At 40.8% G+C, this 17,132-nt stretch overlaps 1 protein-coding gene across 1 annotated transcript in view; it reads right to left on the minus strand.

Annotated features, from left to right (window-relative positions):
• Nucleotides 1–986: 986 nt before the first annotated feature.
• The window catches only part of PEX7 (peroxisomal biogenesis factor 7), an 83,842-nt gene continuing 67,696 nt past the window's right edge, over nt 987–17,132 (minus strand). Inside the window, exon 8 of the mRNA XM_026649538.2 lies at nt 987–2,508. Coding sequence (XP_026505323.1) covers nt 2,440–2,508 — 69 coding nt within the window. The 3' untranslated portion in view covers nt 987–2,439. The remainder of the gene's footprint in view (nt 2,509–17,132) is intronic.

Raw genomic sequence — 17,132 nt, forward strand, 5'->3', positions numbered from 1 at the left:
CATAAAAGATAAGAGGGTCTCCAACAATGTTGAGGAAAATATGATCTCTACCATTCACCTAAAAGATACTACTCATTAGGAGTATTACAAGGTCTCCCTAAGCACACTTTTACTGTATTTGCCTTTCTAATCACTACTGCTAGGATGTTATTGGTAAAATAAGTATAATAGTCTTTCCAAGGATACTAACAACTTACTATTTACCACAGTGTGCCATTAATTTAAGCATACTAGAGCAATAAATACACTTTTATTTTTAAATTGACAATGTTGCTTGATTCAAGAAAAAGCCTGTGCACTAACAATTAAAAATTGTCCTTAAAAATGGAAAGAATGGATTAAATGTTCAAGTCATTTGTACTTAAAGGTCTATTTTGAATATAACTAGTGAAGAATTAGAAGATAGCGCTGTCATCCTTAAAAGCAATTTCTTAAAATGAACATGTGTAGCAAGCATACCCTGAAAATTACAAATTAGTTATACTACTGACAAAGAAACATTTTTCACTGCACTGCAAAAATGTTATAACAGCACATTCTTCCCAGTTAGAGATTATAAGGTAAGGCTAAAAGCCACACTGAGCTTTTGGGGGTCACACATTTTCAAGAGAGTAAAATCTTGACTCAGCAGCTCTTAAATGAAAGTTAGACAGCGCACAAGGGGGGAAGGAGGTAGCTAAGGTGAAAGTTTAATCCATTTGTTGGATGTACTGGTTACATACTGAAAGCATCTTTTCATCCTGCTAATGATGACTCAGATGAAAGGCTGAGATTGTTTGTAGCCTCATACTGGCTTTTCCATGTTTAGCTTTCAAATGGATGTACTATAACAGTATATTTTATCTGATTAAAAATATCCTCCATACTTACACACAATATATACAGATGACCTCCACCCACTCGGACATGTTGCTTGAATATTAAGCAGAAAAGGGAGATGAAAGGAAAGGACTGTTAAGGTTAAAAATAATCAATTTTAATGCATAGGCCCATGGTACTAGTAAAAGCTATAAGCAGCATAGCTTTATGGTTGTCTCATTTCTTAGCACCTAAAATGAAAAGGCATCATGATTTTAAAATCTGTGTCATATTTTATAACACTGCACAATCAAAACTTTTGTTTCTAATTCAGCTACAGGGCTTGATATGCAGGAACAGATCACCTGATTTTAGAAAAATAAGAATGATGCAGAATCCAAACATCTCAGAAGTGGAAAAGAATTTAATATTTCACCCTGCCTCCTAATCTAGGCACAGCTATCTGTGCATGGCTGTCCAGTAGCCCCTGGTTCCGATCTCTAAAATAGGACACATTCCTCCTTTACCTGTAACTCTGAAATAAGATCCAGTTCCTCATCTCTGAATGCTCTCTCCCCACCCTGTATCTTCAAATGCTCCAGCAGATTGGGCACCCTCAGACATTTGGCCATGGCTTAATGCAAATCTCACCAACTCTGGGATACACTACCTGGGAGCATACAACATTTGAGTTCAGTAGTAGTTAGGGCACTGCGAAGAGGCTGCTGAAAGTGCTGGGCCCTGCGAAGGAGTCTCTGAAGGTAAAGGGGTCTGACGCAGATGAGGATTATTACAATGTCTGTGTGAGAGCCGCAAAGAAGTTTGGATAAGCATTAAAAAAAAGAATGCCTAATTCTTTTGAGGATTTCCCATCACAATGTGTCTCTATTTTGTGATCTCTGAGCATAATCTAAAACAGAATTTCTTTTGGTATGACCCTCCATCAAGCTTTTTATCTGAAAACCTATGGGGAATAAAAAGACTAAATGGAAATAATCTTTTCTGCCATCATGAAACAGTGAACAAAAAGGTCAAAGGAAGCAGCTCGTTATAGTGTGACATTAACGGTCTATCAACAGCATTCATCATATTACACAAGAAAATAATGCGACACGAATTTGGAGCAAAACGTATCAATATCAAATCAACTGAGTGACACAAGCCTCAAGTTGATGCTGCATTATTTTACAGTAAATACGCCTCCCCTCTTTTTTTTAAAATAGCGCCAGTATCTCAAAATAAATTGCCATTTGTCTTTATTCTTTATCAGGATTAGGAAATCTGATTCACATCTCCCACTGTCAAGACGTTTACCCATGTAACCCCCCAAAGACAAACCTGGCTGGCACTGCCCCCAGCAAAATGTCTGCCCCTGCCAGCCTTTGATCACCTAGGCATTATTTTGCTGCCTTAAGCACTGTGTGTACAGTTGAACCATCCTTAATACGGGTCCCCACATTTGCACTGAAAATGTATCTTCAAATGCATAACATCTTCCGTTAAAACTACAAATCGTATTTAAAAAGAGACATGAGGATTAAAGCCACATTATCAACACATCTAGTATGAGTTTAGTTTCTTGGGAGCAGAGAAAGCTTCCCGCCAAGTCAGCTCTCTTTCTTCACTGAGCAAAGTGGGGAGCTACACAGGAGCTGCCAGACATGATGGGGTATAGATCTTCACTAATTCATCCCAAGCGCAGTCTGCCACCTACAAAGCAAACATAGTCCATGTTAGAGTTACTGGAAAAGTAGTTTTGATCACAAAAATCAGAAGGATCAAAGTACAGAAAACGATGCCTGGTCTTTGGGTTCAGATTGGTGCTTGTTTTTAATAATTCCTTAATTTCTGACATGAATTGTAAAATGCAGTGTTGTTGTAGCCATGTCAGTCCCAGGTATTAGAGAGACAGTGGATGAGGGAATATCTTTTATTGGACCAACTTCCATTGGTGACAGAGACAAGCTTTCAAGCTTACACAGGGCCCTTCTTCAGGTCTGGGAAAAGTACTAAGAGTGTCACAGCTAAATAAGGGATACATTAATCTTGAATGGTCCCTTAGATTAGAATATGTGCTAACTACTTATGCTAAATGGTCTGCTCAATCTTGGATTTAAGTGTGACACTCTTAGTACCTTTCCCAGACTTGAAGAACAGCTCTGTGTAGCTCAAAAGCTTATCTTTCACCAACAGAAGTTGGTCCAATAAAAGATTTTACCTCACCCACCTTGTCTAACGAATTGTAAAACTAATTGTGACCCAGGATGTGTGCCAATTGGCACAGAACACCAAAGGATGCACAGGGATCCCCGGGTCAGGTTATGCAGAATAATTCACTAAAAGGTGGCATGTGGGGTCAGGACCAAGAGCCAGTATCCCCGTGGTCATCATAATCATTTCTAAATGTGTGTATGGATAATATTTAAGGCATTATGTATCTTTACAGGAAATTACGTTCTCAAAGCTTTGAAGTTAAGGCAGATAAAACAGGAGGCAACGTGCTTCAGACCAAGGGGTAATAGGCAAAGGGGTAATAGGCACTTGTCTCCCTGGCTGGGCATTGTGTATTGTCCCCTTCACAATATAGGTCTATTCGCACACTGAACCAAAATGCTAATCAAGAGACTGTGAAATCTTGTAGAGGAAATTTACAGGAAATAAAAAAAGAGCAGGAGCTGAGTACCGTTTACAAGTAAAGACAATAGATTATTGACATACATGTGGGGTAGCGGGCAGAGGTACCCTCCTACATCTTTCCACCAAGGAGGAAAAAGGACAGCATGGCGCATGAATGGGAAGATAACAGCTAAGCCTGTCTGTTCTATGCTGGCAGGACTGCAGGTGAGTTTTTGCTCTAAAAGATATAACAATAACTAGCTAAGTACGCTAGATTCTGGAACGCACACTAGGTTTTTATTTTATGTGTAATGTAATATAATGTAATATTTTACATGTTTCCAATACTTCTACTTGCTTTCACTAGAGTTTGTACTCTGTCAAATCAACTTTTGCTTGTTTGCATTATAAGCCAATATAAGTGCTGCACGTAAAGAGGAGTGGTGATTGAGGTATAACTGGTAAGCGGGGTGCACTGTTCCTTTGGGAGCAGTGAGTCTGCAAATAATGCACGTGTGTAAAAGACCATGGCCTGGACACTCCAGGGAGATGCTTGGAGGAACTGGGGACTGGAGGGTGCCTATTGCTAACCTGCAGAGGGACAGAAGAGTCTGTGTAGGCCTAAAGAGCTCTATTTGTGTTGCCTGTGTCCCAGAGAGTCAGAGAGCTGACATATGGCAGGCTCAGATAAGGCTTCCCCACGCTAAGAGCAGGTGGTAGTGAGGTGCGTCACAACCCTGGGTACCCCGGAAAGTGTCACACTAATTCTGGTTTCATTTCTGTTGGATGAAATGCATGGATGTGGGCAGGAGCTTGCAAGGTCATATTTTTCCTATATACCACTTAGTCCATGGAGGTAGCAGAGTAACTTCAGCATAAATAGCCTGGCTATGACGGTGGTAGGGGATGGGCAGGAGAGGAACCAGGAGATCCATGAAGGCTTGGATCCACAGCCACTCCCCCTCCCCACAAAGAGCTGGTGGCTCTCTCTCTCTCTCAGGTATGGCCAATATTACTGTGCTATCTCAATGCCTCAAAATCTTAAATGTATTTATCCTCACACCACTGTAAGATAGGGAAGTGCTATTATCCCCATTTTACAGATGGGGAACGGAGGCAGAGACACTAAAGCGATTTGCATGAGTTCTTCACACACAAGTCTGCTGCAGAACGGCAAATAGAAGGTCTCTGGTCTCCCAAGGACCAGAGCTAGAGCCCTGACCATTCAATCATCCATCCTTTCCAAGGAGAGCTCCACGTTAACCTGATGGGACTATGATATCATCTAAACTGACCCAACTTTAGCAATATAGCAGAAGAATCCAAGCTGGTCTGAATTTTTCTAAACAACAAACCCCTAAAATCCCTTTTTGGTGCAGATTTGCAGTATCACAATATGAAGGCTGGTATGAATCTACAGCACTGGATAAAATCAGTATTAACAGACAGGGAAAAAAACTTTCATAAAACCAGATTACAAAATGCTTTAGATTTGCTAACGCAATTAAAGATTCTCTAACAATACCAGATACTACGTCAACAACTATGTAACAGAATGATGTATAATACGTAGTTTGTTACAGAGCAGTGGAGGAACAAAGAAATGAAGGCAAAGGTAAGAGATAAGATGAGATCTGAAGAGGAATAAAGTTGACAAGGCCTATGAATACAAGCCACTAAACAAGGGTGAAAACAACTTTTGAAAAGTATCTTCAAAGTGCCGTGTTCTCTCAGGGATGTCAATGGGAGACCATTTTGCTATAAAACTAATTCACGTTCTTCAATATAAAACTAGAATGAACAGGTGCACACTAGAAAGTTGGAAATCAAACTTCATTTTTTATGATACACACTGTAGTTGTCCCATTCCATGGTTACTGCTCATTTGTGGTATTTCCTTAATTGGTTGCAACTGCTTAGTTATTTGAGGTACTTTACACCCTAAAACAGAACGGAACAAAATCTCATGACATTATGTCTGTTCACTTGACATAACATAGCCTTGTGTGATATAACACTTTGCTGTATTGCAGTTCATCCACAATTTCACACACACAAAAAATCTGATTTCTCCCAGGAAGGGTGTGCAGAGAATGGCAATTGTATAAAACACTCAGTAAGTATTTTTATCCTTCCCATAGGTATGAGTTGGTACTACATTTGCAATACTTTCTTTCAAGAGGAAACAAGACATGGAATGGCACCTGAAAAATCCCTGGGGAATCCCCACCTATGATCAACCTAATTAGTATCTCGCAGCAAGCTCTGAATAAATATAGTTACAGAACCATTTAATCTAGTGATAGTAAGAATAAATAGAGATTACACAAAAGGCAGTTTGACTAGGACCACTTGGGTTACTTTTGACCAACTTGCTCATATTCTCTGATAGTACATAAATGTAGCTAGTTAGGAAAAGAAAATAAACCTACAGCAAATAACTCTGGGTCATATCTGCCTGTGCAGTGTGACGTCCATACTTAAAACTCATGTTGGAAATGGAGATGAACAAATTCTATGCAAAGAGCGGGGATGACTGATTTAAATCAAAGTGACTTAAAATCATTGATTTAAATCAGCAAGCAAAACCCCTTGATTAAAATCCCTAATTTGAATTCTGGTTTGCATTTGTACTTTTCAGTTATTTTCCTCAAGAAAGGTTGATTCTCACTCACTGGTAATGGTTGAAATGCTGATTAGCAATTAAATATAGCCTTTACACTAACTTTGGTGCTTCTTTTTGCTAACTATGAGGACACAGTAAATTTATACAGTTAAGCAATTTTAGCTTCACCCATTTATTCAGTCTATTTTTACATTTTAATTATGTTAGAAAATGCTGACTGATGCATTTCTTATTTACTAGATGATTATTAAAATTTTTACTCACAATGTGTGTCATACTATGATGAGTACAGTACAAATATGTACATAGAAATGCAAAAAGAACAAATTTTCCACAAAGAAAAGGTTTATTAAAGTTACACATCTCAGAGGCAAGCTAGAGGTCTAAAGCTAATTCAAGACAGGACACCATGCTGCAGAATTTTTGAATCTTACTTTCCATCATCTTAGGGTTCAAAAAAGAACTTAGGGCTCAAAAAAGAACTAGCTAAGTTCATGAAGGACAGGTCCATCAATGGCTATTAGCCAGGATGGGCAGGTATGGTGTTCCTAGTCTCTGTTTGCCAGAAGCTGGGAATGGGTGACGGGATGGATCACTTGATGATTACCTGTTTTGTTCATTCCCTCTGGGGCACCTGGCAGTGGCCGCTGGGCTAGATGGACCTTTGGTCTGACCCAGTCTGGCTGTTCTTATGTAGAATTTCAAATCTGCTAACTCCTAAAATATAACTAGTTTAATAAAAGTCTCAATTCAGTCCAAGAGTGTTTATCTGCCATCAGCAATGTACGGGCGAACCTTCTGAGCAAGATTCAAAATGGTAAGTTTTGAGTTAACAACCCAGAACATATGTTTGACAAAATGCCATTCTGTCATCTCAAATTAAATATGATAAAGTGCTACAGTCGAAAATAGATGATGGAAAGTAAGACCTCGTCACTGAACTAAATTATTTCTATATTGTGTTGGTGGACATGACTATAAAGATTAATTTCAAGAGTGGAGTGATCTGACTGGATTATTCAATACAAATATGCCAACTAAATGGGTTTCTGTGTTTGTAACAACCCACATTTTATGTAAAGTTTTCCAAGGCTCTACCGTTTAGTGAATCAAAAGAGGAAGAACCTTATGAAGTCAAAGTAGTAACTATCCTTTGCTTCGGTAAATTCAAGTCAGAAAAACCAAGAGACAGTTAAACTAAGACATTCTTATTTAATATCTCAGTAGGTTTACAATGAACAACAATGTATGAATGGCATCCCAATCATCCAAGGAATCCTATGTTTGATGGGATTACCTATGTTCCAAAATAGCTGGGTGACTTTCATTAGGCTTTTGGTACACAAACTACACCCTTAAAATGGCTGCCATAAAAGCTACTGTAGTTTGAAAGAGGATGTGATGGCTCTTGTAGCCCCAGTTCAGCAAGGTACTTGAGCATCTGAATACTTAAGCACATGAACAGTCCCACTGAAGGCCCTAGTGAGTAACTGTGTGAAGTGTTTTTCTTTATTAATAGTACTATAATATCTGGTGAGGATGTGCATATACAACCCTTGGTTATTGAATCTGTTTGTATAAAGCCAATGGCTTTATAACCTAAGTGGGAGGGAAAGCCAACACAATCTAAAATATTTTGTCACAATTGATTTAACAATAATTTTGATCAAGCTTTTAATGCAACTTTAACCACAACTTATGTGTTTGTGCTAACTGAACAGGAATAACTCGGAATACGAGCTCTATCAGATTTGGTGACTGTGCAAGTACCTAGTACACAGTTGGAGATATCCCAATAATTTTGGAAGTGCTCCAAGTTTTTCTTTCAGTATTTAAACCCCCCCCCCCACCACCAACTTACTGATATTTTTTATACAGGTTTATCTAATTCTTACTTAGAACAGTACTCAATAGGATAGTCCATAGAACGTAATCTTATTGTATATGAAGAGATTATTTAAGCCACTGTTCAAAACTGCAAACCGTTCACAAGAAGCTTAAATATAAAGTATTATTCATTTTCAGCCCAAAGCTACTGTACAATGTTGCTGAAATAGCTTTGCCTTCAATCCAACAGACCTGGATCAAGTTTGCATATCAGTAGGTAGAGTCTGCAGAATGCTCTGATCTTTTGGTGAAAGCTACTGTATAACGGCAGGGTTTTTTTATTCTTCCGACCGTTTTAAAAAAACAAATAATTAGCTTTGGGCAGCTATTTTCACTACACTTTCATTAACATTGTACAGATATGCTGCAGAACACCTGACAAATACACCACTGTTGCTTGTGTGTTGGAATATACAGTTCTCTTGTATCAATTTTTTTGCCATCACAAATTGTAGAGAGAAATGGAATAATTAAAGGTTAATTGTAAAATAACAATATTCCACTGAATGCTGATTGCTCAGGGAAGGATGCAGCTGAAAAAGACACCCCCCCCAAAAGTGGCAGTGTTCCCATCTGTTAGCCATTACTGTTACAACTACACGATGCAAACACAATCTAACAAAATGGATGCATTTGTTAATGTCTGTGGCACTCTGTACCTCAAAGTAGCACCCTGAAGCCCCCATATTCACCACTGTCATATAATGATATGTTTTGTACAAAATATAACTTGTGAGGTGTCATTTTGAAAGTCTTGATCTGCTGAACATGAATATCCTGTTGGATTGTATATGCTATCGGTGTATGTGAAGTTATGAAGTATTGCTATATGTGCTACTGAAATATGCTGTGAGGTTGGGAGATGCCCACAGCCAGCCTTTCAGTTGCAATAAAGGAGGGTCAGACAGGCATTGATGGTGTTGATCACAAAGAATCCACTATCCCAGAGGCTCTTTAGAGAAGGGATGTAACACAATGGAGACTCCTTGACCAATGGAAACTGCCTGATCCCCATGTCAGAGCAAGTATCTTTCTAGCAGCTGAAAGAAGGTATAAAAAGAGAGTCAGTAACATCACTTGTCCTCTCCCCCACCCCCATCTCAACACCTGGAAGACAAAGACTTGGAACTAGGGAGACTGCACTTCCTTCCAGCCTGGGACCAGTCTGAGTATTGAGGAACTGTAAGCTGCCTGTGACATCTGATCTTAGGATGAGAAACTTCTTGATTCAGATCTTGCTTAGTATGTTAAAGTTAAAAATAGAAATGCAGTCTAAATTCTATTTCTTAAGTAACCAACTTTGATCTCTATGCCTGCTACTTATAATCACTTAAAATCTTTCTTTATTTAATAAATATGTTTTATATTTTACCTAAAACAGTTTGTTTTTGGTTGAAGTGCATGTCCACTTTCCTATGAAGAAGTGGCCAACTAAGTAATGAGTTTACACTGGTCAGGCTTCTGACCAGTGCAAGATGGTGCAGTTCTGGGGTGTAGGGCTGGAGCAGGGGGGAACTGGCTGAAGCTCATGAGTGGCTGGGAGATCGTTCATGTAACTCAGCTGGGTGTGTCCCTGCCTGTGGATGGCTGTGTAAGTGCAGTGCCTGTCAGAGGCTTGTAGCTTGATCTTAGCTCAGAGCTTGAGACAGCCCAGGCTGGTGGGTTTGGAGAACTCAGCTGTCCCACAGTCCAGGTTGCACCCCGGGGACCCTGTCACAATGGCCTCTAGTCCTCTCGTTTCAGCAGTGAAGTTGCAACAGCAGTGCATAAGTGAGTGTACTGTACTTTTTTTATTGCTGCAGTATAAATATCATGCCAGGTAATTTTCTGGAATAGGCAAATATATTTGCAGAAGATAAATCGAACTGGACATTGCTTTATTCCCCTTCATATAAAGCCAAAAATATGAATTGTGCAGATATAGTCTCAGAAAACTAATTCTTCACTGGAAATTCATAGTTTGACTACTAAAACACGGGATGACTGTTTCACTTTAAAGTGTCTATCCTAATGTCTGATAGTAATGCTGTTTTCCACCAACTCATTTAATACCAATATTCTTATTTATCACAGCCATTTCAGTTGTCCCACTAGCTGATCTATTTCAGGTCCTCTGTCTTCTATTCATCACTACAGCCTTGCTTTGCAATAGACGGAGACCTTTTCCAGAACCCTAGGGCAATCAATTCAGCTTAGTGTAATTACCTAGATGACATACTGTCTCTTTACTGTTTAGGATCAAGAAAAGAGGAAAAATCCTTCAAGATAGTGGTTGATTTTTGCTGTACTCTAAGGTGGCACTAAACGCCCAAGCCCAACAACCAAGTACTATTTTTCAGAAAATAACTAAAAACTGCAAAAACATAAAGCTCTTACTGAAACTCAGCAAGATATGCATGTATCTAGATAATGACACTGTATTTTCATTAGGCTCCAGATACAATTACTTTCTTTACCCTGGCAAAGAAATGTCGATGCCACAGTTGAATAAGTTTTTGAACAACAGTCAGGAGGGCAGAAGTGATTATCACTAGATACCCTTCCAGGTTTTCCAGTAAAATCTTAGGCTGACAGGCAATTGTCTCTTACACGGTGACCACTCAAAGGTGGAAATAGCTCTAAACATTTGTCTCTGCCCTGCTGAGTTTCAGGAAGAAATATATCACTTCTTTTACAACAGGTTTTAAAAAAAGTTATTGTAGCTAAATTTTCACTCCTATTTGCAATACTTTCCCTTCCTCCTCTTCTCTAGGTACCATTTCTTCTGTCTTTTTGTGCTTAATTCTTTGGGCTATTTATATTATGATGAAACATCTGTAAAGGGTCCTGAGCACTCTTGCGTACACAGGGGATGGAAGTTTGGTGAAGCTAATAAAGATGGTTATTAGTCCTGCTACTTATTTTGACAGGTGACCATTTCTTCTAGCCCATAATTGGACAAGAATGAAAGGAAGTTTTGCCCTCGATTCTCCCCACCCCCATTCCATCTCTTCAACAATGAGAATCAAGGAGTAGGTGACACTTCTGCCTTCACTCCAACTCCCCTTGACCTTTGGTAAATCACGGTAGGCAGAAGACCCACTAACATTTTGGGGTGTAACCCAGACCAGTGAAAGGTCATTTCACCACCTGCCCTGTAACCTTGGGTGCCTTAAATGCTCTGGTGCCGTGGCTCAGAGCCTGGACACCAACAGCCAGCAGACAGGAATGCAGTTTCCTGAATCTGTGTGCGGTGCAGTCCTGGTTCAACACTCGGACCCTAGCAGCCTGCCTACAACACAACAGCCACACCTTGATCTCTACCAACCTTGGATACTACTTGCAGAGTGTGACGTTATTGACATGAACTGGGACCATATGGATCATTGTTGCAGCCAAGGTCCTGTAGTGGCACCAGATCTTGTATAAAGGGGGTCAGGTAAGGTGTCTAAGACAAGGTTGTGATGTGCTGGTTATGATTATGCTATCTGGGTGCATGTATCATTTTTGTATTTAAAGTTATGAATATTGGCTCTATACTGTCTGTATTTCAAACTTATGCTATGCTTCTGGGTGACACCCCGGACAATTTGGCATCAGCACTGCCTAGCCTGCTTGATGGCCCATTAAGGACCATCAGCTATACAACTGACCCATTGAAAGAAGGCAGATACACCTTGTGACTCAGCAAGGTATGCAGGAACATGCCCATGGACAGAACTCTAAGGTTTTTTCTTGCCCTGTGCCCGAATTGCTTGTCTTTGGAACAAAGAAAGAGAGGCCTCATGACAAGAGACTATAAAAGTCTGCTGCAGCTCCTCCATCTTATCTTCAATCCTGCTTCATACCTCTGGAGGGACTTTGCTACACTGAAGCTTTGAACCAAGGACTGAATGACCCATCCCAGCTGTGGATGTACTCCAGAGACTTGATTTGAACCTGCAGTTTATTCTATCACTGCTACAAGCCTGAACTAAGAACTTGGACATTACTGTATGGAATTGATTCCATTTAATCAATTCTAGCTCTCATCTATATCTTTTTCCTTTTATGAATAAACCTTTAGATTTTAGATTCTAAAGGATTGGCAACAGCATGATTTGTGGGTAAGATCTGATTTGGTCTGGGGGTTGGTCCTTTGGGATCGAGAGAACCTTTTTTCTTTTACTGGGGCATTGGTTTTCATAACCATTAGTCCCCATAACGAGTGGCACTGGTGGTGATACTAGGAAACTGGAGTGTCTAAAGCAATTGCTTGTGTGACTTGTGGTTAGCCAGTGGGGTAAAATCAAAGTCCTCTCTGTCTGGTTGGTTTGGTTTGCCTTAGAGGTGGAAAAACCTCAGCCTTGGGCTGTAACTGCCCTACTCTAAGCAATTTGTCCTGAATTGGCACTCTCAGTTGGGTCCCACCAGAACCACATCATTACACAGGGTGACTCCCGACATACTCTTAAGTCCCAAATTTCCCCCCAACTGTCTGCCCTGAAGTGTCCAGCCCTCTCCTGGAACACTCAGAGAGGCAATAAGGTTCATTGCTCCTTTAAGGAGACAAAAGCACAGCTTATTACTTTAACCGGTGCTAGCAGTCACTTCAATAGCACTAGGCAGGTTTAGATTAAAAGTAAAACAAGTTATTAACAAAAAAAGGGTTTAAGTGAGTTTAAGAACAAGGGATAAAGGCAAAAGGTTACAAGCAAATAAAAGTAAAATACACTTTCTAGTGGCTAAGACAGCCTTGGACCAAGGTAGATTTCTTACCAATTTTTTCCCCCAGATATGGCTAACATTGTCCCAGTCAGGCCCTTCCACAGAAGTACAAAATACTGGTTTCCCTGGTCTTCCTAGGTGAAAGATCTTTGCCTAAGCTGAGTTTTTACTTATATTCAATTCTGAGAGACTTCAACCCCCTTGAATGAAGGGATCATCTTTCTCAGCTTGCAAGAGCTTTGGCCCTTAGTGTCTGTCCAATGATGGATGCAGAGAGAGCTTCTTCTCTCTTCTTATATCTTCCTAAACTTGTTGTTTTGTCCCCAGACATAGGAAGACCTCATGCTGTTCTTCTCATCCCCTTGACTTCCTGTCCCCTTGCTGATTTATATGTCTTCCATTGTTTTGATTCCACCAAACTTTATTTGCACTGGAGACAGGTAGATAGCTGTCTTCCCTCTTGTCTGAGAGAAAACCATTTTTTCTCCCTTTCTTTGGTCAGACTTTAAAGCACAATATTAGTGAGTACCCATAATTCCTCACACAGCATTAAAATATAAATTTCACAATGATATTAATCACCTGTGTCTCACCAGTTCGCATACAATACTTCACATGACCCATTTGAGATGCAGGTTATGACAACAGTGAGTTGGAGTACACTGGGCTGGTAAGGCAAGCTGAAACTCACTGCTACGTACCAGGGAGTTCCTTGCCATGTGGCACTAACCCTCTCCCCCATGCTCTTAACCTGCTGGGTTTGAGGTATGGATCTGTTGGTTTAAAATAACAAGGGGTTCCATCTTGGATTAGAAAGCCCCAAGCATTACTGTGACCCTACGTTTGGTCAAGAGGCATCAGAGATGAACTGTAACTGAGCCCTACCCTCATGCATAAATTGAGAGGTGCATATTGTAATTTTGTAAAAAAATAAAAATTAAAAAAAAAATTTTAAAAAATTCATTTGCAAGCATTCTAGTTTGTGTGTGGTCTTTTTCAAACTACACATTGTTTCTAATTTGTATAATCATTTGTGATGAATACGGAATAAAAAACTGGCCAGAAGTTCTTACATAGATCTGGATTCAAATTATATATACTGACCAGAAATAGCAATGTCCCAGACATTGCTAAAGAAATGTATTACTCTCCCAAGAAGGGAAGAGATTTGGAGGGGGCATTGCTCCTGTTTTTCAGACCATTAAAAAGTGTCACAAAGCGCTGAGCTGAAAACAGGAACTGACTAGCTTCATGATCAAGTCTCTGGAACGTTATACAAACTGGCTAGGATCTATTTCAAAAGATAGAAGGCAGTTGTTTTGTTGATCTGATATGGAATATGTAACAGGGAGCTGATTTTGTAGACTTGAAACAATCCTCTAAGCACAACAGTTATTACATCTTACTGGTGAAGGATATGCTGTCTAAATTTGCCTGAGTTGCAGGTCTGAAAGACAAGTCTGGCAGTGAAGTGCAGAGGGCTTTCAAAACTATTTTCAGCAATGGATGCACTCTCGCAAAGTTAGATAGCTTAAAGAAAGGAATCTTTAGAGAGCTATTTTAAAGAACACCAAGTCCATCCTTTAGTTACTGATAAAATCAATGCAGTGTTGTGGAAAGGTTTAATCCAAACTTTAATTTGCCATTCTATGCTGACATATGACACTCTAAAAGTGGCACTGTGGGGAGTCCGTGTTTATTGTTTCTCGGTGACTCCATATGAAATATATTCAGTTTACAAGCAAAACAACATGCTTCCTAAACACCAGCCCTGCAATCTCCATCTTTGTATCTAAGAGTCAAGTAAGGTTTCATTTTTTTTTTAAATAATCACCAGTAATTAACAGTTGTACAGGCCAAATAGTCTCTTCAGGAAACCCTGTTTGTCTTCCATCAAGTTGCACAGGTATAACTCACTGGAACTAAGCAAACAGTTCTGCTAAAGAATCAGAAGCCAGCTTGCTCTCTGCTGTGTTGGCTCAGCATGGTTAACCAAAGTAAAAAGCAGTCAGAGCTTTTAAGTCACTAAATCAGATGACTCTGAACACACATACAAGGTGAAAAATCTGTTGAAGAAGAAGGTGATCCGTGAAATCACTTTTCATAACACTTTAAAATCAAAGAGATGAAAATATTTGACTGCTGATATGATAATCCCTTCCAGTATAGTGACATTATAGCTTTCACAGAACTTTATTAAGGCTGTAGCAACTATAGTTTTCACAAAACTCAGGTCTAATGTACTGATATTAACCCTTCCACTTCACAGGTGAAAGACTACCTATACTGGGACAGTTTAAAAATACACCTCTACCTCGATATAATGCTGTCCTCGGGAGCCAAAAAATCTTACCACGTTATAGGTGAAACCGCGTTATATTGAACATGCTTTGATCCACCGGAGTGCGCAGCCCCTCCCGCCCCGGAGCACTGCGTTACCGCGTTATAGCCGAATTCGTGTTATATCGAGGTAGCGGTGTACCAAGAATTTTTAAAAATAGGAAATGACAAAGGGTGAAATTTACCCTTGTCAGAGGGCCAGCTCAAGGCCTATGTACCACTTAAGTCTCATTTTAGCAGCCTGGTGTGTGTGTGGAGGGGCAAGTTGCACATAAGGTCTTGCCTTGCACTGGTTCCTTATGCACAAGGATGAATTTTACCCAAACAAAAGGGATGTTTGCAAAGGCCTACAAAGGGATTCACCAATAACATTCATAACAACTAAGAAAGCCAGCCAAGAAATCCATGCACAAATTAAAACAAAAAATGGGATCTTTTTCTCTCAAGGCATTTCAAACTGTAAAACTTTACCTGGAATGCCTTGAGAGGTATAAAGAAGTGGCTGAGAACGGCCATAAGAGGGAGGAAAGATATAGTCAGTGAAAGGTTTCTAGGCCAGGGGTGGGCAAACTACAGCCCAGGGCCCGCATCTGGCCCTTCAGACGTTTAATCCGGCCCTCAAGCTCCTGCCGGGGAGCAGGGTCTAGGGCTTGCCCCGCTCTGCACAGCTCCCGAAAGCAGCAGTAGCATGTCCCACCTCCAGCTCCTATGTGTAGGGGCAGCCAGGGGGCTCCGCATGCTGCCCCCGCACCAAGCGCCATCCCTGCAGCTCCCATTGGCCGGGAACCAAGGCCAATGAGAGCTGCAGGAGCAGAGCCTGCGGACGGGGCGGTGCGCAGAGCTGCCTGGCCGCGCCTCCGCATAGGAGCTGGAGGGGGGACATGCCACTGCTTCAAGGAGCTGCTTGAGGTAAGCACCGTCCAGAGCCTGCGCCCTGACCCCCTCCAGTGCCCCAAGCCCCTGCCCTGATCCCCCTCCCGCCCTCCGAACCCCCCAGTCCCACCCTCCTGCACCCCAGAGCCCACCCTGCCAGCTGCAGCCCTCACCCCCCCACCCACACCCCAACCCCCAATTTCATGAGCATTCGTGGCCTGCCATATAATTTCCATACCCAGATGTGGCCCTCGGGCCACAAAGTTTGCCCACCCGTTCTAGGGGCATGATAGCTTCAACAGTCATGTGGAACATCTAAATTCCACAACTTATGTGTACAAAGAAAGAACAAACAAGACACAAAAATACCCCAAAACCAATCAAACGAAAAAAAAGGAGCAAAGGAAGTTTATGCATCTTCCAGTAAAATTTCCACAATACACAATTCCAGCTTTATAACAGTTAGTTAATGCCTCTGACCAGAGTAGGATTCGTGTAAATACAAACAGAACACCTAATACAGCATCTCCACTGAAGACACCGTTTACATTCATATTTGGTCCTAAAAAATGACCTTCTTTCTACAAAAGAGCCATTATTCAGCCATCCATAAGTACTGAAACACTTGAACGTGGCTGTTAGCAACCATTCTGAGTGGCTGGTAGGGAGGCCACTTGCAAACAATCCCACTGAAATACGCTTTGGAATGGAGAGAGTAACCCATTCAGACAACTTGTACCTACACAACAGTCTGGGGGATGGAGGAAAGGAAATGGACACCAGGGGAAACCTCTACTCTATGTCATCCATGACACAGTGAGCAAAAAGGTTAGACTTGCAGCCTCCAATGGCCTTTATTCGTTGCCAGTGCGGGGTACTGACCTACATTTTGGGGTTGTTCCTCAGTGAAGTTATCAATAAAACTGCATTTATGGTGGAATTTACAGGGACCTTGAAATCCTTATAACTATACAGATACGGGGCAATGTTTGAGGGAAACTATTATATGCTCTTATTGCAGAGGGTCAGTGCCATCTAAGACAGCAAAGAACTGTATCACCATCACATACATTAAACTGCCTTATGCCCCTGAGAGTAAGCATCATTCAGATATTGTTGCCAGTGAAAGACAGAACAAAATAAGCAGGTCTCTTTTCATTGTGAGGAGTTGACCATCAAGCTGCATGCGCATCCACAGAAAGTTGCAGGAGTTTAAAAACAAAAACAGCGTGGCAATCCTAACAAGCTACATGGACCCCACCTTCTACAGAAACTATTACAAAGCTCAGGCTGGATATTCACTCCC

This window comes from Terrapene carolina, unplaced genomic scaffold, assembly GCF_002925995.2.
Source record: "Terrapene carolina triunguis isolate 2854851 unplaced genomic scaffold, T_m_triunguis-2.0 Scaffold85, whole genome shotgun sequence".
Lineage (NCBI taxonomy): Eukaryota > Metazoa > Chordata > Testudines > Emydidae > Terrapene > Terrapene triunguis.